At 45.9% G+C, this 25,440-nt stretch overlaps 1 protein-coding gene across 2 annotated transcripts in view; it reads left to right on the top strand.

Moving 5' to 3' along the window:
- The window catches only part of CLUAP1 (clusterin associated protein 1), a 60,472-nt gene that overhangs the window by 11,942 nt on the left and 23,090 nt on the right, over window positions 1-25,440 (top strand). For both annotated transcript variants that reach the window (XM_030958085.1, XM_030958086.1), the window contains exons 6-8: window positions 6,333-6,416; window positions 7,985-8,118; window positions 9,454-9,595. In XM_030958085.1, coding sequence (XP_030813945.1) covers window positions 6,333-6,416; window positions 7,985-8,118; window positions 9,454-9,595 — 360 coding nt within the window. The remainder of the gene's footprint in view (window positions 1-6,332; window positions 6,417-7,984; window positions 8,119-9,453; window positions 9,596-25,440) is intronic.

The raw sequence follows: 25,440 nt of genomic DNA, 5'->3' as shown, positions 1-25,440 counted from the left end.
GGAATTGCAGCTGGGATTTGTAGAGTTTAGTGGAGCTGATGAATGAGCTTGGTGCCACACAGTGAGATCCCTGAATGAAAAGCCAATTCCATGCAAATTCTATGCATGGAGAAATCCATCTTCATCTTTATTGTTTCCTTTCCTGCCAGGGGCACTTTCTCTGCATTTCATTGCTATATAACTTTAATTTTTAGAATATTTACAGTTACCTTTGCAAGAATAACCAGGCATGTTGAGTTTTTTGCATGGGGAAGGTGGGGTTGATTTGGATTTGAGATGGGGATGAGAGATTTTGTTTGGATTTCTTTCTCTGTCTTCCTACACAATACTAAATGAATGGAGAAAAGAAGCTGTTGAATTAAGCTGTCTGTGATTAAGGCTGTCAAACCCCAAATCAAGAAAAGTAGCAAGGGAATTAATGTTAGCAGTCAGGCAAAATGCAGCACTGCTTCCCTGTGCACTCCCTTCTCTGGGATCTATACAGCTGCCATTCTGCACATGGAAAAAGATGTTGGAAAAGCCAGTGGTGCTCTGTACCCTAAAAACATGGCAAGGTGGGGGAAATGGCCACATTAACCTTTGTGGGAAGGGAGGGGTGATGAGCTGCTCCAAATCATTCTTCAGCTCAAAATAAAGCAGTAATGAGAATTTCAAGGGCAGTTGTCACCAGCTGAGGAAGGGTTATTTTGAATTATCCTACAATGGAAATCCAAAAGGAAAAATTCCTGGATGTTTTTAACTCTTGGATGCCTTCCACTCTGCTTCTGCCAGAGTTCCTGGGCCACATTAGCAGGAGCCTGTCAGGAAGCTGCCCTGCTCAGACTTGCTGAATTACTGAATATGGGAAGATAATGGAGCAAAAAATATTCTACAAGAAAACTGCCTCTGTGCTGCTGGCAGGCAGAAAGATTTCTGACCTTCTTTGGCTTGTTTTCATTTTATTTACCTCTTAATTAGCTGGAAGCCCTGTAAAACTGAAGAAAAATGAAAATAATATTTTCTTTTAAGGCTTTTAGCTTGTGCTGAAGATGAACAATGCAGTGGGTTTGTGTTCTAATGCTCCTCTTGGCCCTTAGCCCATCTGTGCCCTTGAACAAAGTGTTTATTCCCTGTATTCACTCCTGTAAATGAAGGAATTGCTGAATTTGGTAGGTTAAAGCTTTTAACAGCCACGTGAAGTGTTTGCCACTCTGTGGAGGATAAATTCTGGGCACTGCTCCCTGTTATTGTTATGGATGCCCACAGCACCAGCTTGTTCCCAAACTGATGGGAGGCACTGAGAATCTTGTTACCAGCTCAGCTGGGAAAGGCTGGAATTGAACTCTTCAGAGAGCCTGAGGCATTTAGAGCCAGCTGTGGAACTGAGGCTGTGTTAGCTCAGCACCAGGCCTTGCCAATAAGGACATTTCACTTGGATCTCTTCATTTCCACCTTTTGGATTAAAGAGCTTTTCCTTTTTCCCCTTTTTCCCTTTTTTTCCCCTTTTCCTCCTTTCCTTTCCTTTCCTTTCCTTTCCTTTCCTTTCCTTTCCTTTCCTTTCCTTTCCTTTCCTTTCCTTTCCTTTCCTTTCCTTTCCTTTCCTTTCCTTTCCTTTCCTTTCCTTTCCTTTCCTTTCCTTTCCTTTCCTTTCCTTTCCTTTCCTTTTCCCCCTTTCCCTTTCCTTTTTTTCTTTCCCTTTTCATTCCTTTTTTCCCTCCTTCCCCCCTCCCAGCACAGCTGCTGGGGGCAGAGGGAGATGTGATTTCAGAGATGGCTGCATCACTCCCTGCTCTTTGTAACTTTACTCTACAAACTCATTTTATTGGGAATGTTGGAAGCATTTTTCCGCCTGCCAAATGTTCCTTCTGCATACGAGACACTGCCTGAGGGAGGCTGATAAATGAATTTCTCTCATTTCCTGGCCTTTGGTTACAGAGCTGCCACACACAGAACTTGTAGTGGAAATTTGTAACTTGAAATTGCCACAACTCTGGAGAATTACTTGCTTTGCTTCAGTTTTTTTGAACAGTCCTGCTTCTAACCCAAGCCTAACCTATCACTCTGAGGAGGAGAGCTTACTGCAAAGTGGGAAGCCAAAATTAACCCTTGCACCTGTGATCCATTGTTGACTCAATACAGCTTTAACCAGAACTGCAGTGGTGTGTGTGTATTTAAAGTCAGAAATCATTTTGTATGGCCTTCCCAGGAGTATTTAGCTTGAAGAAATGGGATCAGCTGTAAAGTAGTGGGTGGCGCATTTCTCCTGGCATTTTGGGGACTGGTTATGTCCAGTGGAAGGTGTCCCTGCCCATGGCAGGGAGTTGGAATCGGGTGAGCTTTCAGGTCTCTTCCAACCCTGCCCTTTTTTCCTTTGTGAACCAACCAGCAATGCAAGGCCATTTCTAGCTGATTACATTTCGAATTTGGAATTGTACTCACAGGCTAGCTTCTGCTCTGGAACAAGAACTTCCCACAGTCTGGAGGAGACATCCCAGGTCACCTCCTGGCCAAGGAGCCATGAAGTGACCCCCTGTAGTGCTGAGGACTGTCCAAGCTCTGCCAATGCAGTTTGTCCTCAAACCTTGCACAAAGTAAATGAAAGGTGAGGATTCTGAGGGTGTGGAAAGATCACAGGAGGCACATCCTGGGGTTTGTCAGCTGAGGGTGAATCAGTGGCATCAGCTCCAGAGCCAGAAGATGGATGGAGCTGGTGAGGGAGAGAGCTGAGCAGTGTGAATTCATCCCTGTCAGAAAGCTTTAAAGTTCCCTTTTCTGCCTCAACAGAACCACATGCAGGTTACTTCTGATTCTTTCTGATCTATTGAAAAATTACATTTTCCACTTGCTTCTCTCTCCGAGACCTCCTTGTGGCCTGAGTTTTACCTGCTGGGATAGCTGAGGGTTTGGGGCACTGATTGAGCCTCTGCATTGCTGAGTAGGGAAATGTCTTTGTGGACACCCTTTGGAGACTGCTGAGATGAGCTGGACACCAAGCAGCAGAGTCTGGAGGCAGCAAAATTCTCATTTGCCATGACTTTAATGTCTTGAGGGGGCAGATGGGCTGTTGGGAAGGGTCAGATTCCTTCAGAGCGATGAATGTCCCTCATGAGCCTCCCTGTTGTGATATAACAGTGCCAAATCATCCCTGGATTGTGATCCCAGCATGGGTGAGTGAACTCCCTGAGCAACAAACCCTACAGGAGAGCTTTGTGGCCTGCAGGGACAGCTGGAATTGCCAGGGAGCAGGGGGTGTGGGTTGCCAGGATTGAGGCTGAAGTGGCAGTGAGGAGTCACAAACTTCTGTGTGCATCAGGCTTAGAACTCCTGGGAAACAAAGAAATACTTAACCTGAAAAACTCAGAAAAAGAATCATGGAATGGTTTGGGTTGGAAGGGACCTTGAAGATCATCCAGTTCCACCCCTGCCATGGGCAGGGGACACCTTCCACTGTCCCAGGTTGCTCCAAGCCTCATCCAGCCTGGCCTTGGCACTTCCAGGGATGGGGCAGGCACAGTAAGACCAGTGTGCTAGGAAAAAAACCTTTAATATCTGTTCCTTACCTCAAAAAATGTGCTTAGAAACCTCTGCTAGACCTTGAGCACATCAGAACATGTTATTATACCACATTTATCATCAGTGGCTTGCATGCTGGTCATGCCTAATTACGTCTCTTGGTCCCTTCCTGCAGTTTAGAGGAAGAGTGCATCCATTTTTCCATACATCAGGCACACTGAAGCTGCTTTATCAGCTTCTGGTCCATCAAAATGGAAATCCATTACCAGTTGAAAATGCCTCCCTGGGCATATTTGCAGAATGGGTTTTGCTCTCCATTGTTTGCTGGGAGTGAAGCTCTTGGGGAGGGATTCCCAGTAAGGGAAGTGGTGGGTGCATTTGCAAAGGGTCCTTGAAAAGAAATATTAAAGATAAATCGTTCCTCTCTGACAGTGTTCATAGGGTTACAGGAAATGGCCCAGTGACTGTTACCCAGGGAAGCTGTGACAGACATCCATAAAAAATATCAGTGGTTTTGATAGACTCAACATATATTTATGTTTCCATCATATTTCCACTATCTATTACCATTTTTCCATAATATTTAATATCTTTTCCACTTCGACTTGCTACTCCAGAGAGTCAAAGTTAGGTTAGAGGCTGTGTTGTAACAGTGAAGTTACTCTGCCCATTCCAAGGCAGAGTTTTAGGGATGTGTACACAGCTCATGTCTTGGGGTGTGAGGGGTTAATTGCCCTGAACTTCTCCTTTTCCAGGCTAACCCTGATTCCACAGTCTGAAAATACAGATTCCAGCATTTCCACTGCTCTGCATTTCCCTGACAGATTTTTGCAGGCAGGTGTGGCTGTAGGACTGAACCTTGTAGAAAATGATGTGGATTTCTGTGCAAGGCTGTGGTGTGTACATGGAACTTCAGGGCTCTTAGAGGGAAGGCAGAAGAAGGAAAGGCAATAAACTTGCATCAATTATTCCACCTCAAAGGGCAGATCCTCAAAGTTTCTCAAACCAAACCCATCAGCTCCCTGCCCTGCCCCACTGCAGTGCCCTGTGCATGTTCTGGGCTGTTTCACCAGGAGCTGGGCTGGGAGTTGTTTATGATTGCACACTGCAGTCCTTGCTGTTCCTTTGACCTCTTTGCAAGTGGAAAGGACAAGAATTCCCATTCCTCTGCTGTTTTGTTTGAAATGTGCTGGCTCTGTGGCCCAGACCCTCTGAGCCCAGTTGGCAGCGCAGTGTGTGCACCAGGCTGGGCCTGGCATGGGCCTCACAAATAAATGGGATTTTACTGGGCCTGGCAAAGGCCTCACAGATAAACAGGGATTTTGCTGGTCCTGGCAAGGGCCTCACAAATAAACAGGGATTTTGCTGAGCTTCTGAACTGGTAAGTGTTCCCAGACAACTGAGCTACATTATTCTTCCCCACTCCTCCAAAAGCATTTATGTATGGAATTATTTGGGAATTTGTATTGCACAGACGTTTTGTATCTTATTTCTGCCCAAATAAACTCTCTGCTTTGGAGTTTGTTTTTCTCTGCACTTCACGAGCACTTCAGGCAGTGTGAGCAGTCACTGCCACAAACAGATGTAACTGCTGTCACCCTCCCCAGCAGAATGTTTGTTCTCCTTCTTTTCTTATGCCAGGAAAATGAGCCTTTGTGCAGCATGTGCTGGGATTGCTCAGACACCTGATCCAGCAGAGGAATAAGCTCAGCACAAAAAGCTGCTTTTATTGTTTTGCTGGATGAGCTCCCAGGTTGGGTTCACCCTGCAATTCCCTGGAGTTGCTGGGAAGGGATCAGGCTCTGCTGGAGCTGAGCTGTGCAATCTGGAGAGTCTGGCATGGCATCTTAGCAAAGTTACTCAGTCTGCTTCCAGAATTCCTCCTGTGGTGGGCTGGGTACAGCTTGTGGCAAAGTGTACAAAGCATTTTTAGGTTCTCAGTCAGATATTTTCTAGAGAGATGCTTTCTCCATCTTTATCCACCTGTTACCAAGTGTTTTGCCAATGCAAGATTGTTTTAGGGACATGGAGCTGCAAAATTCCCTCTCTTCCCTTCCGGTGCCAAACAAGTAATCAGAAGTTTTTATATAATGACCAGGTCATGTTTAAGGCATCAATTAGACAAGTGCACAGCCAAGCTTATGTGTCCCCAAATCTGCTGAGAGGGATTTTTTTAATCTTTTGGGATCTCAACAAGGATCACTGAGGGGTTTTTGAGGAGTCTGACTCACTCAGTTGTCAGAAGCAGAGATGCCCATACGTCTGCACATGGGAGGTGCATGGAATCATGGAATATCCTGGGTGGGAAGGACCCACAGGGATCATTCAGTGTCAGTTCAGGACACCCCACAATGCCAGCCTGTCCTGGGAGCATTCTCCAAAGGCTCCTGGAGCTCTGGCAGGGTCAGTGCTCAGTGTCCACCTGCCTGGCACAGTTTGGTGCCTTTGTAGTCCTTGTAGCTCCACACTTTTGGGACACCATGCTCCTCCACCTGCACTGGTGTTTTCATGGGTTGTGTTGTACAGGTGGTGGAATCTTCTGTGCTCCACATGGAAAATCAGAGCAGTTGCCAAAAATCTGCCTTCAAGAATAGCTGCAGTCAGACACAGCACTCACCTCATTTGGAAAGGATGCCTTGATTGCTCCCTCCTGCTCATCTCAACTCACTTTTTCATCATCTCCTGGTCTCTAAATCATCTCAGCCTTGGTGAATAAACACTAAATCCTACCCCATTTATTATGCAGATGATCCTATCATTCTTGCTTGATCACCCTCAGTTCTGCATAAATTAGTTCCTTTGTGTAGTGTTTAAATGTATTGGTTCATTTTATTTCATAGGAAGCAAGGACAGAATCTCTTGGCAGACCTTTGGAGATAAATGAGGCTGAGAAGGTGATGAAAATTGCCATTAACAGAGTTCTGGTAAGCAAAATATCATTTATTTAATTGCAAAATTATAATTTTTCTGCTGCAAGAAGAAATTAGCTCTTTTTATCAACAGCCTGGGGTAAAGAGTGCCAAAGTCATCACCTGCAGCTGCAGTTGATGCATCTAAGAGCTGCTTTTAGCCCCTCTCCTGGGGGAAAACACATTGTAGTCACATTGCCTGCCTCTATTAGGGGCTTCACCCCAAAGCAGGGGTTTTTATCCCCCTACAGGAGGGATAAAAATTGCCCAAATCAGCCAAGAAATCTACACCCTGTACCTTATGTGAGCCCTGTGACCTCTGCAGAGTCAGGGCTGCAAGGAGGGACCTCAGAGGTCCCTGGGCTCTGGGAGCAGGACAGCTGAGCTGGCCAGGGGTGAGTGGGAGCTGGCACTGTGCCACTGAGATCCTGCCAGGGCACCCCTGAGCTGCTTGCTGTGAAGGGCTTTGTGTCTGTCCTGCACTTTCCAGCACTGTCCTTGCTCCAGTGCCTGCTTTCCTGAATTTCTGAGCCTTCAGCTGCACTGTGTGAGGAGGGAGTTAATTAACTGGCAGTTATCAATTATTCAATTATTTCACTGCAAACTGTATCCAGTCCAAGTGTTTGACTACAAGAATGGAGTTCCAGGTTTAAACAACCAATGGATAACCAAGAGAGATTCCAGGAAATCTTCCCTTATGTTTTGCTCCTACTCACAACCTGTGTGAATTACTAAATGTTGTTAATGTACATTTCTTACTCCTCCATGAGAGAGGGACTGGATTCCTGGCAAACAGCACTGGCACACACTCAGCTCATTAATCCTGGCTCAGTTCATGGAAGGACCTGTTGGAACTGAGCAGCACCAACACTCACTGCTGGAATTCCAGCAGTGGAATCCTCCCCCTCCCTCAAAACCTGCTCATGGTTTCGTTTTCTTGAACTTGAACACACTGGATGTACTCAACTCATTTGAATCAATGGGAATATTCCCACTTCCCCTCCTGGTTCCTGTAGCACATGTTGAAATGTTCAAGATGCTTCCCAGATTTTGAAAAAAAAATGGATAAAACAAAACTTAGGAAAGGATGAAGATACTCAGATATAGGAAGTTCTTTATAAAACTGACTTGTATCTTGAAGAGAAAAGAAAAATGATGGAAGCTTAAAATTCCCTAAAATAGTACCAAGAAACAAATGCATTTCTCATCTGTTTATTCAGAGAAAATCGTTGAATCATTGAGGTTGGAAACAACCTGAATGATTCCATTAAGATAAAATCCAAAAAGACCTTAATGATGCCAAAAGAGAGCCTTCTTCCTGCCTTCTACTGCTTCTTCAGTGAGAAGGAAAATTAAAGCTACAGCTGTGGGGTTTTTCCTTCTTTAAGAATGTTAGCAAAAAAATCAGGTATTTTACTTTTGCAAATGTCCAGTTAGTTCATTATCTGGCCACAAAGAACTTTTGAATTTCCATTGCCTACTTGAGTAAACACAGATGAGATGATCCAGAGCAATGTTCAGCATCTGAAAGATAAATGTAATTATCCCAGTGCCAGCCATGGTTCACCATCCTTCTCTTTCAGGAAGAAGTCCAAAAGACCAAAGACATGTTGAATAATGTGGCTTTGGATGAAGCCAATTTGGAAGCCAAGATTGAAAAACGAAAATTGGAGCTGGAAAGAAGCCAGAAGAGGCTGCAGACTCTGCAGAGTGTTCGGTGAGGATCATGAACTGGTTATCTACTGCAGGAAGGAGTGGGAGCAGAAAGGGTGGAACTGGTGCAAACAGCCCCTCTGTTCCCACAGGCTTCTGGTGTTCACCACCAATTTGAAAAATTCCTTCTGCAGCCCTTGTTAGGATCAGATCCTCTGGCCAATGGTACAGCCTGCCAGAAGATTCATAGAATCACAGAATCCCAGACTGGTTTGGGTGGGAAAGGACCTTAAAGCCCGTCCAGTGCCACCCCTGCCCTGGGCAGGGACACCTTCCACTGTCCCAGGCTGCTCCAAGCCCTGTCCAGCCTGGCCTTGGGCACTGCCAGGGATGCAGGGGCAGCCACAGCTGCTCTGGGCACCCTGTGCCAGGGCCTGCCCACCCTCCCAGGGAACGATTTCTGCCCAATATCCACTCTAAATCTCCTCCTTCAGTTTGAACCCATTGCTCTTTGTCCTATTACTGCAGTTCCTGATGATGACTCTCTCCCTCCTTGTAAGCCCCATTGGATACTGGAGTGTTCAGGTTCACAGTTTGGGTTGATTTCTGGCCCTTAATTAACTTGCAGGTTTATACAATCTTCAATCTGACCTAATATTAGAAAAGAGGAACTATTAGACAAGGGAGTGGTGGAAGGAATGACCTGGATTCACATCCCTGTTTTATCAGCACCACTCTGCAGGATGTGGATTGGATGGGTGTGAAGCTCTGAGCAGCAGCAGTGGATTTTGGGGTGCATCACTCAGCTCCCAAGTGTAATGACATCATAACTTCATCATACTCTCTAATTAACCCTGTAATGACCCAGGACACTTTTGTAGCAAGGAAGTCCCTAGCAAAAACTGCACACTTTGTGCAGTTATGGAACAGCAGGATAAATAAGCTAACATTGCCTTTTGAGGGGGCCAAAATGCTGCCTTTATGCCTGTGTGAAAGGAAAAGGGAGTTGTACACAAAACCCTTCTCTTTGCTTTATGTAATTCCCAGAGTTGTTTAGTGAGGGGCTTTTCTTGAGCTTTTATTCTCTGAAGCAGTGTGAAACCTTGAAAAAATGAGGTTTTTTGGTTTAGTGGATATGGAAGGGCAGCTGCAAAGCTAAAATTGCATTTCAGAATTCTCTATATACAGAGCAATATTTATAGACCCCTAGAATCTCAGAATAGCTTGGGTTGGAAGAGACCTTAAAGCTCATCTCATCCCAAGTCCCTGCCATGGGACATCTCCCACTGTCCCAGGTTGTTGCAAGCCCCAGAAAGCCTGGCCTTGAGCTCTTCCAGGGATGGGGCAGCTCAGCTTCTCTGGGCAGATTTCACTGAGTTCCCTGTGCTTGCTCTCCCAGCCCTGCTTTCATGGATGAGTATGAGAAGATTGAGGAGCAGCTGCAGAAGCAGTACAGCACTTACCTGGAGAAGTTCCGAAATCTGACCTACATGGAGCAGCTCCTGGATGACCATAGACGGACAGAGCAGGAGATGTTTGAGGTAGGAAGGACACTTTGAAATGTTCAGCAGGACTTACAGCCTGCAGAGCAACAGCAAATGTTTTAATCCCCTTTTCCAAAGCAGCACATCAGGAGTTGATTGAGTCACTGGCAGGTGAGGGACAGTCCAGTGACTGTGGCTGCTCCTGGCCAAGCACAGCTGCTAAAGTTAAAGTTAAACCAGTTAAACCAGTGCAGTGATGGCTCTTGCCAGTCTCTGCCCCCCTGACTCATTTTCAGCTGCTGGGTTTTGTTCATGAAGAATGTTTTCAGAATTTCTGATCTTCCTTTTGCTGCATACAATGGATGTTTACTCCTGTTGTCTGCTGATGCATAAGGGTGTCTCAGCACAAGGCTCTTCAGTCTCCTCAAAGTATCAATAGAAACAGCCAAGAGCAACAGTGAGGAGATCAGATGTGCTGAGATCTTCCCCCTCATAGACTTCACTCTTGTTTGGCAGAATTCTGCCTTCACTTGCAGAGTTGTGTCAGGTCAGTGTGATTCTCCTCGTGGATAATCTGCATCTGTATCCTGTTTTGTTCCAGACTTTTCTTTGGGGTTTACTGGACTGCAGTGCTTTCAGCTGGCCTTTCCTTCAGCTTCCAGCATCTTCTTGTTTTATTTTCATCCTTCTCACACTCATTACCCACTCTGTCTTCTGTTCTTCATTGAAAACACGTTTGAGTGAACCCTCTCCCCTGGGATCTTAGTGCTGCTGGGAGTGCTGCACCTGGAGTTACAGAATTACATCATCCATGGGGTTGGAAAAGAGTAAAGACCTCTGAGACCATAGAGTCCCACCTGGGACCCATCCCCACCTTGTCACCAGCCCAGAGTCCTGAGTGCCACATCCAGGCTTTCCCCAGGAATGGGGGCTCTGCCACTCCATTCCAGTGTTTAACAACCCTTTCCATGAGGAAATTCCTCCTGATGTCCAACCTGGACCTCCCCTGGCACAGCTTGAGGCCATTTTGTCCTTTCCCTGTTCCCTGGGAGCAGAGCCTGACCCCCTCCTGGCTGTCCCCTCCTGTCAGGAGCTGTGCAGAGCCACAAGGTCCCCCCTGAGCCTCCTTTTCTCCAGGCTGAGCCCCTTCCCAGCTCCCTCAGGAATTCTCCAGCCCCTTCTCCTTGTGCTGCACACCCTTCCCCAGTTCCCTGGTCCCACTCCAGCCCCTCAATGTCCTTTCTGTTGTGAGGGGCCCACAACTGGACACAGCACTTGAGCTGTGGCCTCATCAGTGCAGCCAATTAACCCATTGTTAATCAAAGCTTCCTTATTCCACCACCACCTTTTGGACACAGGGAAAGCCATGCTGTTGAGAAGTCTCAAATATTTTGCTGTGTTATTTGCTTGAAGGATAAAATATCTTTTCAAAGCTGATGTGGGCATTTGGCAACTTGTTAATCCCCGTGAACCAGTTTCCCATCAAGCCTCTCTTCACAAGCATGTCTCTGTACGAGTTTTTTCACCTCCTATCTGAAGTCAGCTCTAGCTCTCTGTTCCAGTTCTTCACCATAGCCTTGTCCCCCACTCAAAAAAAGCCTTCAATTAAATCATAATTTTGAAGTGAAGCCTAAAATCTGATTTATCCCTTCTGTTCAAATACCACTGAGACTTCACAGCCAGAGGAGAAATGCTTTGAACTGAGCTACCTGAAAGTGTTTATGAATTCAAGTGCAGAACTTTGTTAATGAGTTGGTGCTCAGCTCTTTGGGGGATTTTTGTTAAAAGATAATAAGACAAAGAAAAAGCCTTTGTCATTCATGGCTATGCCGTGATTAGAATATGGAGAGCACACTTTATTTTCCTTTTTTCTCCTTTCTTTGAGACTCCTGGGACCTTACCCATATGGTTTGGCTTGTGGTTGCCTAGGATAAGCAGGGAACAATGCTTCAGTCTAGTGCAGAATTAAAAAGTATAAAAGCTGATGACAAAAAAACTATTGATTTGCTTTGCACATTTCTATCAGTTGTACCTAAAAATACTTGGAACATAAAAAGGATGAGACTGTGACCACATCTTTGTGGGCAGGAGCACAGTGACTCAGGCAGCCTTTGCTGCAGAAGCTGTTGCTTTGGTAGGAGAGGAGGGGCGTGTGTGTGTGTGTGTGTGTGTGTGTGTGTGTGTGTGTGTCTCTTCCACCCAAATATTCAGAGGTGCTGGAGTCCAAACTGGGATTTGAAGTCATTGTGAGATGTCAGTCCTCAAAATCAAACTCCAGGACTTGGGGACTGAAAGAGGGTGAAGAATTTCATCTGGAGAAGAGAAAGCTCTGGGGAAACTTGAGAGCAGCCTCCAGTGCCTGAAGGGGCCCCAGGGGAGCTGGAGAGGGACTGGGGACAAGGGATGGAGGGACAGGACCCAGGGAATGGCTCCCACTGCCAGAGGGCAGGGATGGATATTGGGATATTGGGAATTAGGAATTGTTCCCTGGCAGGGTGGGCAGGCCCTGGCACAGGGTGCCCAGAGCAGCTGGGGCTGCCCCTGGATCCCTGGCAGTGCCCAAGGCCAGGCTGGGCAGGGCTCGGAGCAGCCTGGGACAGTGGGAGGTGTCCCTGCCATGGCAGGGGTGGCACTGGATGGGCTTTAAGGTCCTTCCAACCCAACCCATTCCATGATCCAATCTGGGTCCCAGCTAAACCAAGAGACTTCCTGGGGCACCTCCAATCCAGTGAGGGGAGGCACTGTTTAATCCATTTTGGGTTAATCTCTGGCCGCCCTGGAACACAAGGTTTTGTCTGTCACTTCTTTCAGTCTTGATCTGCTTTTCAGATCAGCACTTTTCTGCTTTTCAAAGCAGCACTTTGGCTGCTTTATGGTGAAGAACTGTGGGTTATTACATGCTTAAAAAAAATAGAACATTTTGCTCCAAAGCAATGCTTTGCTTGTTGTCCTACAGTTTATAATCTTGTGTCATTTTCGGCATCAACAGAGGAAAAAATAACAAGGATAATTACATTTAATCTATTTTAAAACACACTCACTCCAGCTGTCAGAAACACTGAAAATTATGTTGATTTTTTTCCCCAACCCTGATTTGTGTTTTGTTCCACCAAACAAATCTTAATTAACTTCTGCAGTAGCAGCATGAGGCAATTCTTTTATCATTGCTGTGTATTTGCTAAAGAGCTTGCCAGCAAAAAGCATCAGCAGAGTAATTAGATTAATCCAGCACTCCCTGTGCTGTTCTGAGCTCTGCTTCCTGGGCCCCTCTCCTTGATTTAATCCACATTTTCAGGAGTTTTTGTTCTGACTGAGAGCCTGATGCTGTTGCTGAATAATGAGCCTGATCTATGCTGCAGTTGGACTCAGAGTGGTTGGGTATCCACAGCCACCAACCTGGGCCAGAGTGCAGCTGCTAATTAACAAAGTGATTTAAATATTTTAATTAAGTGCCACTAAGCAGTTGAGGCATCCCAGCCCCTCCAGAGTTGCTGGTTGTGTACATTTTCAAGGTGTTTTGTCCATGCTGTGGTTGTCCAGCCCCATGTGGCTCCTGGTGTTGTCCTGAGCCTCCTGATGCTTTGCCTGTCAGTGCCAGGGAGCAGTGGCTGGGGTGTGATCAGTGGGAGGCTCCTGCCAGGCACTGGGCTGACAAATCTGTGTTAGAAGAACTGCCAGGCTCGTGGTGAGGCTGAGCCCAACAATTCATTGGTGATGAAGCAGCTCCTGCTGAGCACCTGCCTGTCAGATGTGGGACCTGCTGAAATGTATGAAAAATACACAATTATTTGGCCATTATCACCTGGAGAAGGCAGAAGTCCACACATGACTTGTCTTTCCAGTGAGTTTCTCACACTTATTGACAGCTGTCATGCACAACTTACTCCTGGATCCAAGGAATTTTAACAAGGGCCTTTTGTCTTTGCAGTTTCCTTTGCCTCCTTTACCTCTTTGATTCTCCTTCTGTTTCTTGGTGCTGTTCATGGAATTAATCCATCTTCCTGCAGTTCTGTGCCAAGGTATGGATTTATGAGCTGTGTCTCCTCAAAGGTTGGGTCTTATTTTTCTGCTTTGTGAAAAGATTCAGCACAGTTAATTCACTTTTACCGTGTTTCTAAGATGGAATTGTTTCGAGTGTTTAGACACAGAAGCTATTAGAACTTTGGCTGTTCTAAAATTTTCAGGGGTTTTTCAGATTTGGGGGTTGAAATTCTCTCTGGATTATAAATGAATGCCTCTCTTTTAAAGGACAGCACAGGCTAATACAGTTCAGAAAGGTGGCTTTGGCATTAGCTTATGTAATGCCAGAATAACTTGGCAATTTCCTTCAGCACTTGCCTTTTCCCTGGAGAGAATGTGCTTATTCTTTCTTGTGCTTCTCAGAGGACACCCCAGAGGTACTTTCCTCTTCAGCTGCTTTCTCCTAAGGTATTTTCAGACTGTTTTTATGCTGCTTTTGTGTAATCTCAGCTGAGGAGTGCCATGAAGTGGTGGACATGGGGATGAGGAGGTTCTTAGCCACTCAGTCTTTTATCTTTGGTTTGGAATTGCTTAAACTGCTTTTCTCTTCATCATTATGGAGTTTTCAAGGGCATGTAGAGCTAGAACAAAGGGGAATGGGTTCAAACTGGAGGAGGAGAGGTTTAGATGGGATATTGGGTGTGGTGGTGTTTGCAGGGGTCCCAGGGTGAGGGAAGAGATGAGAATGTTGACTCCATGTTTCAGAAGGCTTGATCTATTATTTTATTATACATACCACATTAAAACTATACTAAAAGAATAGAGGAAAGGATTTAATCAGAAGGTTAGCTGAGAATAGAAAAGGAATGATAACAAAGGCTTGTGACTGACCGAGACAGTCCGGACAGCTGGACTGTGATTGGCCATTAATTAGAAACAGGCAACATGGACCAATCAAAGATCCACCTGTTGCATTCCACAGCAGCAGATAATCATTGTTTACATTTTGTTCCTGAGGCCTCTCAGCTTCTCAGGAGGAAAAAATCCTAAGGAAAGGATTTTTCATAAAACATCTCTGTGACAATTGGGAAGGAATTGTTCCCGGCAGGGTGGGCAGGCCCTGGCTGCCCCTGGATCCCTGGCAGTGCCCAAGGCCAGGCTGGACAGGGCTTGGAGCAGCCTGGGGTGTGGAAGGTGTCCCTGCCATGGCAGGGGTGGAATGGGATGAGCTCTGAGATCCCTTCCAAGCCAAACCATTCCATGATTGATTCTATGAATTATCAGTAAACAGTCCTTCATGATTAATCATGCAATTCCAAATAAACAAACTATGTTGTGACTTACCCTTTGCAACCTGCCCTCCCCAAATAAAATGCCCTTTTCATTAAACTCTTTTTAGCTGAGCTTTCGAATATGCACATAATAATAAAGAGGGATATCAGTTCTGCTCCACTCTGAGTCTGTGCTTTTTGCACTGAACTAAATTCACCATTCCCACTGTGACAGCTGTTTGCTACAATAGCCAGCACCAGGTTAACATGACAAGCAGCTGGTTACAGTCTTTAATCTTCTAACTGATGTGCATTTGAATTTATGACTGCTTTAAACATTTTACAGGTGCCACGAGAGCACTCCTGGTGCAGCATTGCTGGGCTGTGTGGAATATCAGATGTAAAAGTAAGCACAGGCTGCTGAATTGTTGGTTGCTTCTATTTTGGCCTTTAGTTCAGTGTGCAAGAGTGACAGTATTGGTGCACTGAGACACAGAAACCAGTGGGGAAATGTGGAAAAAATTAGAGCAGGGGGAAGGGAATGCACAGAACAAGAAGGGGCAGTGGAGCGTAGGAGAAAAGGACAAAAGAAATTATTGCCTGAGAAATGATGATCACAGAAAGGAGAAGTGGAGATAGAAGGTGGGAGGGTGTGTGGAGAGTGTGTTAGGGAAGATGAAAAGGTTCTGTGTGCATTTATTCCACTGAAATAAAATTTTGCAGTCCTCTGCCAATACCATAGCAACTGCCCTGAGGCAGGTCATGCCTGCCTGCTCCTGGGGCTCTGTTGATACTTTTCTCCCATTAAAGCTGTGGGAGAACTTTTTGGGAAGTGCAAACAATTGAGATCAGTTCAATTATCTCAGTCAGATCGACTCAGTGCTCAAAGATCTGTGTTTTCATAGGGATTATCTGGATATCTGATGTACCAGGTGGTTGACAAACTTGCCTTAGGATCCCAGATTTGGGGCTATTTGACTCACAGCTTCAAGCTCTTCATGTCTGACACACTCCAGAGCTCATTTTGTCACACAGCTAGAGATGAAACAAGAGATTATTGAATCCCAAATCACTTACAGGCTTTTCTGAGAAATGGAAAAATTCATATTCTGCCTCCAGCAGCCCCTGAAGGGTAAAGAGGTTCCTTGAGCCTCAGGGCTTGGTGCTGTAGTTGGCTATGAACCCCCTGTAAAGGTTTCTCAGGCTGGTTCTTTCTTGCTGCTGTTATAAATCTGTGCTAATTCTTTCATAAATTAAATCCTCTGCACTTGGGGAAGGAACACAGAGAGGATGGGCTGAGTTTTGCAGGGTGAGTTTGTCGTGACAGCAGCTGTTTCTGTGAAGGGTGAGATGGAACAGCCCTCACTGACAGCATGGCTTGGAAATCCATGGATGACTGTCACAAAGAGAAATCAGAACTTTCTAATCTCTAATAAATTCCGTTCTTAACTTGTCTCACTGAATTTCTTGTGCAGTGGCCCCAGTGGAGAAGAAGCAATGCATGAGAACAGTCTCCAGTGCATTCCAAAGTGCTGCCTTGTAGGTTTTAAATCTTTTCTTTATCCAGCTTCATTTGGGAAGGAGATGAATAAGTGTGTGGTTCATATTGTGGTCTTCCTGCCTTCCCTGCATTATCCTTTTGAATATTCACAAAGACTTTAGATGTCTGAATTATGTAACAAAAAATCACTTGAAATTCACTCAGAATGGGAGACAATCAGTTCACTTGAAACAACACTGATCAAGAAGATCAATTTCTATTTTTCCCCAGAGATCAACATTTAAATAATTGAGAAACATTTAAGCAGGTTGAAAGAAAAAGCTAAAATAACTCTTAATTTAGGACTGATGTTTGGTGCTTTGCACCAAATGACATAAGTAGGTAGTGTTAAAATGATGTACAGGAAATTGAGGAGGTTTATGCTCTGCTGCAGGTATTTAGTGGGGGAAAGGAGCTGTGAGAGTGGCATTTTGATTTGCATAAACATGCATAATCTGATCAGCTGCAAAACAGTGAGGACTGGGTCTTTAAACAGGAAAATAATTCTCAGTTTTCTGGTTGTGTGAGAGCAATTCCTCACTGAGTTCTGTGAGATGTGGAAGTGGAACACTGTGCACGTGTGAAAGGTGCCCCTCTGAGATAAATATCTTGGCAGGGGCTGGCAGTGCCCTGTGCAGTCCCTGCCCTCTCCTCCCAGAGCTCTGGGATCCTTTGGAGAGGATCCTGATGTTGGAATAACCCATGAGCCCAGCTCTGCATTGCAGCAGCTTTGCAGCAGGATCACACATCAGGACCAAGGAAAGTAAAAAATCCCAGGACAAACTGCACCCCTTTCTGCCTGGGGGCTGGGATCATATTTATTCTGCTGAAAATCCAGTTCCACTCCCATTTGGACTTCCCTTGAGCATGATGTAGTTCCAAAATCAATGGAAGCCTCCATTGTGAGACTCTCCTGTTGTTTTTTTTTAAATTTGCTGACCTGTGAGTCTGAGTCTCCTCCTCAGGCTTTTTTTCCATCTGTGAGAGGACTGAGGAGGAACCTGCCCTGTAAAGCAGGGTCTGAGTGCCCCTGGCAGTGCCACATTCCCTGGAAATCCCTGCTGGTGGCCACCTTCTAGTGGGAAACCCCAGAGAATGCATCCTGCATCTCAGTTCCTGCTCAGCACCAGGGTGTTTAAACCAACAGCTCCAGTTTCTTAATCCCTGGAGTAAACTGGAGTGGAGCTCTCCTGCTTATTCCATGGAGGAGAGCAGAGCATGGAAAGCAGAGAAGCAGGAGGTGAAACTTGCTGGTGTTGTCCATTGCCCAGAAATTACTTACCTGCTCTTTTGTGTTAAAGAACCCAAGGCTGATGGATGAGCAGTCCTAGAAGCTGTGTTTGTCACCCCCTTGCTAAAGAGGTTTGTCTGCATCATTACTCAGCTGCACTTCCTTCTCCAGCCCACCCCAAGGAGATGTTTGGAAATAGTTTTATTCCAGTCATTTTAGGAGTAGGTGGAGCATTGTCCTGGGGAGCAGGAAGTAGGAGTGCAAATGTTTTCAAGCTGGAGAAATGATAAAAAACGGGTCTGTGATTCCTGTGCTTGGGCTCTGACAAGAGTTGGAGAGAGGCTGGATGGTGCTGCCACTTCATTTGGGTGGGAGATCAGGAATAAACTGAAGTGTGCCCCTCTTGAAGATGCTCTTGCTGTGAGAAATGGGGGCTGTACTGAACTAATTATCTCTAGATAGAAGGCAGTAGAGTCCATTATCAGTTCCTGGAACCCTCAAGTTCACCACCAACAGCTGCCCTTTAATGTGGTAAACGCTCTCCTTGAAAAGCCAGAGCAATCCTGACCCCCTTGAACACTTGAGCTTTGTGCCACAGGCAGAGATAATTCAGGAGTTGGAGTCTGGCAGGGATCAGGCAGTGACTGCTCTGTGGTGCTGAACAAGACTCTGCTGTGCCTCCCAACTTCCAGTCAGTGTTAATTTGGATGATGATTTCTTCAGGCACTGCAAACTGACCCCAGAATTGTACATTAATTCAAATAAATTAGACATCCAAACAAGATCACTTGTAAGCTCACTATAATAAAGATGTAATCCGTGAAGGGAATGTTCAATGAGCTGTTATTGGGCCATTAGAATTCATCCCTTCCACAAAAGCAAATAGCAGAAATGGAGAGTTGGCATTAGGGGAAATTTGCATTGCATGTAATGCTGAATACAGAGCACTTCTGATACACAGGATAAAGTCCAGCTTCTGCCATGTTATTTCAGGTAGTAATGAATTTGTCTGTGTTATTGCTGACTTGAAGCTTCTTGTATGAAAGGATTTTGAGTGGAAAATTCTGGGCAGAAAATGTTAGTCTCTTTTATAATTTTTTTCCTTCTGTTTAGATTTCTCTCAGTGCTGGCAGATGATTGAAAGGCCTGTGCCCTGCCCTGGTCTCATGCAGCCTCTCCCAGTACCTTCCCAATCCTTCTGCCTCCTGTGTCTGCCCTGCCCTGGGCACTCACACAAATCCTCAGCAGGGAGCTCAGTGCTGTTTCCTTGGATGTTCTGCTCCCTTGGCTCTGACCTGTGGTTCCTGGATGGGCCAGGAGGATTTCTGACACCACAGAATGGTTTGGGTTGGGAGGGACCTTAGAGCTCATCCAGGACTGTGGACAAGGACACCTTCACCAGCCCAGGGTGCTCCAACCTGGCCTTGAAACCAGCACAGCAGTGCAGAGAAGTATTTGAGGTGGAAAGTTTGGAGCTGGGCTTTGTTGTCTTTTAGGTTTTTTTTTTTAATAGAAAATCAATCAACTAAATAACTTTTAAACCTGCTCTCTTAGTCACTGACTGACACATTCATTCTGTCCCAAGCAAGGTCAGCTGTGGCATCAGATTTAATCCACTCCAGTCCCCAGAGCCTCCAAGGACAGACTGCAGCCTCTGGGGTCCAGCTGTGCACTGTTTGATCATTCCAATAAAAAACATGCACTGTGCACAGTAAAATGGGCAGAGAGGTTTCATATTGCATCAAAAGTCACTCCAGAATTGTGCCAGGAGGAGAACTACTGGATTGAATGAGTAAATTACTCATTTACTGCGTGAGGATACAAGGGCAGAGCTTAGAGAGAGGCAAAAAGAGCTCACACAGAGCATGAGCTGGCCCAGGTCAGCAAACACATCCCACAGGGTGAGAACAAACAAGGAGAAGCTGCCATTCCTCACCCTGAGTGATCTCCTGTTGGGTTCCCAGAGGGAAGGTGTTGATGTCCAGGTTATGTTGTGTGCTGTTCCCTTCAACTCCACTTCATCCATGGGTGCTGCAGGGCTGGAGCTGGAAGGAGTCAGGACAAACATTGCCAAGTAATTCTGGGAGCTTTAGGAAATGTGTAAGAAATGTTAAACCAATCTGATTTTAGAACAGTTGCTGTGGGCTGGTTTTGAATGCACTTCACTGTCTGGCTCTGTGCAGCCTGAGCTGGTGTCTCTGAGAGCTGCACTGGTGTAAATCAGCCAAAAATCTCGTTTTTTTCCTGGCTCTGCCTTCTGCTACAAGTGTCACCTCATGTGAAGGCTCTGCTGGGCACCTTTCCCACACATCCCTGGTGGAAGTTTTCCTTCCTAAAGACTTTCCCCCAAAACAAAGTCATCATAGCTGGCAATAGGACAAAGGGAAATGGCTTCAAGCTGTGCCAGGGGAGGTTCAGGATTTTTCAGGGAAAATCTCTTCACAGAAAGGCATGGGGACATGCAGTGGTGGGGTCACCATCCTTGGAAGCATTCAAAAAACAAGTGGATGTGGCACCTGGGGACATGGTTGACAAAAAAACCCCTTGATCTCAGAAGTATTTTCCAACCTTAATGATTTTGTGATTCTATGAAAACCCATGCTGGTTTTTTTTTTTTCACTCTGATAGCTTCCCTTGATGAAACATTGGCCTCACATCAGAAAGCATTTGTGCTTTCCCCCTAATTTTCTTGATGGCTTCAAAGATGCTGTGTTAATTAACATGTTTGTCCTTGAAGAAAGGAACCTTTCAAAGAAGTTCTGAGGTGTTTTGATGGCTCCTCTTGATGAAAGTGCCCTTTAGCAGTGATCTAACAGGTCTAATTGATTATTTTGAGAAATGTCAGTGCTGGAGCTGGTGAGCCACAATTTATTAGGAGACCCCATATTTCTGTAAGCCCTGTGGGATCACAGCTGATTCCTCCTTGTGTTCCCTACAATGGATGCACTTGTGTTCAGGCACATGAGGTGGGATCCCACTTGTTTTGCCTTCACAAGGAACATTCCAGAGCCTGTTCACAGTGCCCTGTTTCTTGTCAGCATCATCATCATCACCATCATCATCATCACCGTCATTCCCTGCCAGACCTCATTCAAAGCCCTGCTCACAGCTGAGCAAGCCTGATGGTGAAGGTTCTCCTGCCCCACTGTTTCAGGTGGATCTTGTCTCTCTCCCAGCATTCCTCAACAGAATAAAAAGGAACAAACGCTGCAGCGCTGCAGTCAGATCTCGTCAGACATAATGAGAGCCATGGTCCCATTCAGAGCAGGAATTTTGGGGGAGTTATTTAACAATAGTGCAGCATCCAGGAAACATCATCTCTGCTCTTCGAGAGCAGCTCCAGGTGGGTTGGTACCTCCTGTTTCCAGGAACTTCAGTCCCTTTCCCATTGGCCTTGGCAGATTTCCTGTCATTGAGAGCTGCCACATTCTCATCAGGCTCCTCATGGTTTCTCCTCATCCTTTATCTCCCTCCTGCTGAAAGAGTGACCACTCTCTTTTCAAAAGCAGCTGCCTCAGTGTGGCAGGAGCTGATCTCAGGTGCTTTGTTGAGTCACAAAGCAGGGAGCAGCTGCCCAGATGAAATCAAGGTGAGCTGAGCCCTTCAATCCAGCAGCAAATTGGTTTCCTTCCTCCAAGGGTACTCCAGAGCAATGTAAATCACTCCAGAAAAAAACAGAAGGAAACATTGTTTCCCTTGCTAAGATGAAAACATTAGACAGTGAGAGATTTTTGGGACTGGGAGAGTGTCTGAGAAGAAAAGGAATAGCTGAGGCAGAAATTGAAATGCTTGATCCAAATGCAGAAAGTCACTGAGCTCCATTTGTTGTCCTGTGCTTTTGTACTTATTCCCTTCCTATTTCACCCACTCCTTTCCCTTTCCTCTCTGTTTAGTGGTAATTGTGTCTGCCAGCTGGCTGCAGGGCACAAATTCTTTATATTAAAAATCCTGCTGGTGTTTAAAAAAAAAAAAAAACAACCAAAACTTTGAGGTTAGCTAAAATCTAAAAAAAAAAAAAAAAAAAAAAAGAGAAAGCTGAGCTGTTTTAAATGGTCAAACACTGCATCATTTTTATTCTTCTGCTTTTGAGCTGTCAGACTTGCTGCTTTGCAATCTGCAGGGGCAGGGTTGTCTTCAGTCTTATGATTTCTCATGAATTCCAGCTTGGTGTTATGGTTTAACCCAAAACTCAGGAACATCAGGAACACCATAAAGGACAGGGATGAGGGACTGGCAGTCATGTACCCTTGAGTCAGTGGCAGAAAAAGTTTTCTGTGGGTCTCCTGCTGGGAGATGTTCTCCATGGCCTCTGTTCAAAAACAAAATCACCCCAGCCACCCCTCCCAGCCCAGAGCCTGCACACTGGAACCCAAAACTGTTCTACTTGTGCAGAGAGCAATAGATCAGAGCATATTAAAACATTCTGACACAATTTATTGCAAAGACTTTCATAGTCAGGTGGAAAATCATCTGCTTTGCCAGTTGAAGAAGATGCAGAGTATCTGAATTGTCTCATTCCAACTCCAATCTACAAAAAACATTTTATTTTGTGTTCTGGGCAGGTAACATTTCCATAACAACAGAAAATGGACATGAAAAAAAGCCCAGTTGATTGTAAACATAGGTGAAACTTATTTGATTTAGATTCTTTGTGTGTCACCAGAAGGGCTCTGCATTTCCTGCTGCTCTTGTCTGTGTGGGCTCTGTGTCACCAAGGGCCTGCAGGGAGGGTGGGGACATCACTGGTGACTAAGGACACCCTTGTGCTGAGAGCAGGGACAGGTCATTAGCACTGAAAAGTCATTCTGAGCTGCTGGGAGGAAACTTCTGCACCTTTTGGCCTCAGCCAGTGGAAGAGGTTGCCCAGGCAGGTTGATCAGTCTCTCCCTTGCAGATCTTTAGGAGCCAATAAACTCCAGCCCTGAGTGCTGGGATCTGATCCCATTCCCTGGTCCTGCTTGGAGCAGGAGGTTGGGCTGGGACTTTGGAAGGTCCCTTGGAGCCAGGGTTATTCAGGGGGTCTCAGTGTCAGCCCTGCCTTGCTGCAAAAATTGGCAAAAAATTCCTCCTTTGGGCAGATTTACATCCAGGAGAAGCTGCTTCATGTGTGGAGGAGAATTTCCATCTGTCTGCCCCTAAAGCAGGATTTTCAGCCCCAGTGATCCCTGGTACCCTGAAAGCCCTGGGAGTCTCTGAAGGGGCAGGTTTGTTTGGATTTTGTGTTAATTGGTACTTAAATTGTGTTGAGCTGACACTGTGATTCCCCAGTGGGAGCTGCCACCTCATTTGATAAAATTCACTTGCAGAGGATGATCCAGAGAGGGTTTGCCTGCTGCAGCTCCTGCTCTTTGCTTACTGCAGAGACTGAACAGGACTTAAACAGTGTTTCCTTCCCATCCAGCATCCCAAGGCACTGAGGCTGTCCCTGCAGGAGCACAGGGACACATCTGTATTTTCATGGAGCTGTCACCCTGTCACTGCAGGGAGATGTGACACTTGAGCAGCCCTGGTACAGCCCTGTGTGTTCCAGGAGCACCTGCAGTGTTCCAGTCCATCACCCCCAGCTCCTGTGCCTGCCACAGCTCTGGGTCACTCACAGGTGCTCAGCTCAAACAGAAACAACTCTGATTTATGGCTGAGCTGCCATAAATCACATCTGCTGAGGTGCTGTCACCATGGGAGGTGGGAGCTGCTCAGGCCCAAAAATGCAGCTTTGATGATTGCAGGCACTCAAAACCTTTAAAACATCAAGTGATAAATTCTGGTTACTCTCTAGATTTTTGGATTGCCATCCCTTCTGGCCCTCTTTGAAGATGTCACTTGCTAAGGACAGTAACCAGCAGTTCACTGATGGTTTGGAGCTGCCCTTTTAAAACATTTTCTGTTGCTGCAGTTTTGGATGAGCTCCTGCAGGATGTGGCAGGGATGGAGCCAGGGGCTGCTTTGGAAGGGAGGATGCACAGGCTCAGCAGGTCCCTTGGGCTGACAGTGGCATTTGCCCAGCTGTGCATCAAGTTATTCAGAAACCTAAACCAGCAGAAAAACAACATTTTTTCTGCCCATTAAGTGTCTGGGCTGCCTTGCAATGAGATCAGCTGAGCTGCTGGCAGCAGGAAGGGCTGGAGGAAGGGGAAAAGTGGCTCATTTGTATGGGTAAACATTCTTTTAGCCTTCATTTCTCTCACAGTTTAAGTTCATAAACCCCATTTTCTTCACCCTGCTGTTTCCCCCACAGGTGCAGCATCCCATCCTCCAGTCAGGACCTTGGGTAGGCACATTCTGAGCTGCACTGGAGAATTTGCAGAATTTGCCTGCCTTAATTTTGTTTTGCTGGGTTAGTTTGCAGCAGGTTCCTTTTGTGTCACTGCACAAGTGCTTTTCTCAGAGCTGGAGAGTGGGAGAAGGGAAGGAGCAGGGCAGGGGAGCTCTCATTTGTCTAAATTGGAATTGCCAGCTTCAGCTGTCGTGGTGTGTGCCTGGAATTGCAGTGCCAGGCAGTGATTGTGTCTGTGCTGATTATTCCACTGCTCTGTGAACATTCTAAATGTGCTTCCTGGCTTATGAATTTGTCCCCATGACATTTGGGAAATGTCCTTTTCTTTTTGTCCAGGTTTTTCCTTTCTTTGCCATGTGCACTGTGAGGGCTGCAGCAGCCAGTGGGGTTGGGATCCAGGTGGGGGATGATCCCTCAGGTATCCATCTGTCCTAGGGACACAGCAGGAGGGAAGCTGCCTTGGGAATGGGGGCAGGGGATTATTTAAATGTCTGACCATATTTAAACCTTAGGGCTGGCTGGGAGGAAGAGGTAAAGAAAAAGATGACAGCAGTGAGGCTCAGTGAGGAAATATTGGGACTGCAGAGGGAGGTCTTGCAATGACCAAAGGAAACACTGTTGGCTAGAGAACTCTGCAAATTTTGCCTCAGGTCCACACACATTTGAATTTTCATCATTTTTGAAGAGGCTTTGCTGGCACTGAGAGGGTGGAGGGTGTTAATCATGAAGAAGGAAATCCTAAAGGAGAGAAGTTCCCTCCACAGAGTATTTCAAATGTTCTGAGTCTACATGAAATGAGTTACATGCTTGTGTCTTTCCCTGGCTTGTTTCTGCAGGAATTAGCTTCTCCCTGCAGAGCCCATCCATCAGTTTGGAGACTGCAGCAGTCCTGTTGATGCCACTTGCTGCTCCATGGCATTTGCCATCCTGACTTTTGTGCTTTATCCCCATGGACACTGTCACACCTGCTTCAGTTTCTCAGGGTTCTTCCTTTGGTCCCAAGGATCCACTGGCAACATTCCTGTCTCTGCTGGCACTGAGTTTGTAGAGCAGGCAGTTTGTGTCACTGTCCAAAGCAGATTTTTGGGTTTATTTCCTTGAGAGAGGCATTGAGCTGTGTTTCTCATCAGCTACAGGTGACACATCTCTCCCACTTGGGAACATCTTCCTGCAAGCTTTTCCAGTCTGAATTTCAATTCCCAGGACAGATATTTCTGCCAAGTTGTGTTGGACCATTCCAGTCTGTCCCCAGGCCTCTATTTCCAGCAACTTCCTCCTGTGCTGGGGGGGCCTTTGTGGCATTTTTGGGGTCCCCTGTTGTGGTGAGGTCTCAGGTTTCTGTGGTTGAGATGACCCTGAGGTGTTACAAAATCTCTTTTTCCCAGCCCCACAGCTGAAGAAGTTGAGATTCCTCAGTTCTGCTTTCCAAGGTTGTTTATTTTCTCTTATCTGTTCCATTCTTTCTCTGCCCTGCTGAGATCTGTCCAGCAGGTCGGGTTGTGGCACAGTCCCTGCCCTTGGGGTGGTGTCAGCTTTTTATACCAAAAACTACCTGTGCTTTATTTACAATAATTTTTCAATACCTATCACCTATGTTAGACAGTCTGTCTCTACTCTAAACCAACC

Source organism: Camarhynchus parvulus, chromosome 14, assembly GCF_901933205.1.
Source record: "Camarhynchus parvulus chromosome 14, STF_HiC, whole genome shotgun sequence".
Lineage (NCBI taxonomy): Eukaryota > Metazoa > Chordata > Aves > Passeriformes > Thraupidae > Camarhynchus > Camarhynchus parvulus.
The sequence above is the reverse complement of the archived record's forward strand: the minus strand, read 5'-3'. Positions and strand labels throughout refer to the sequence as shown.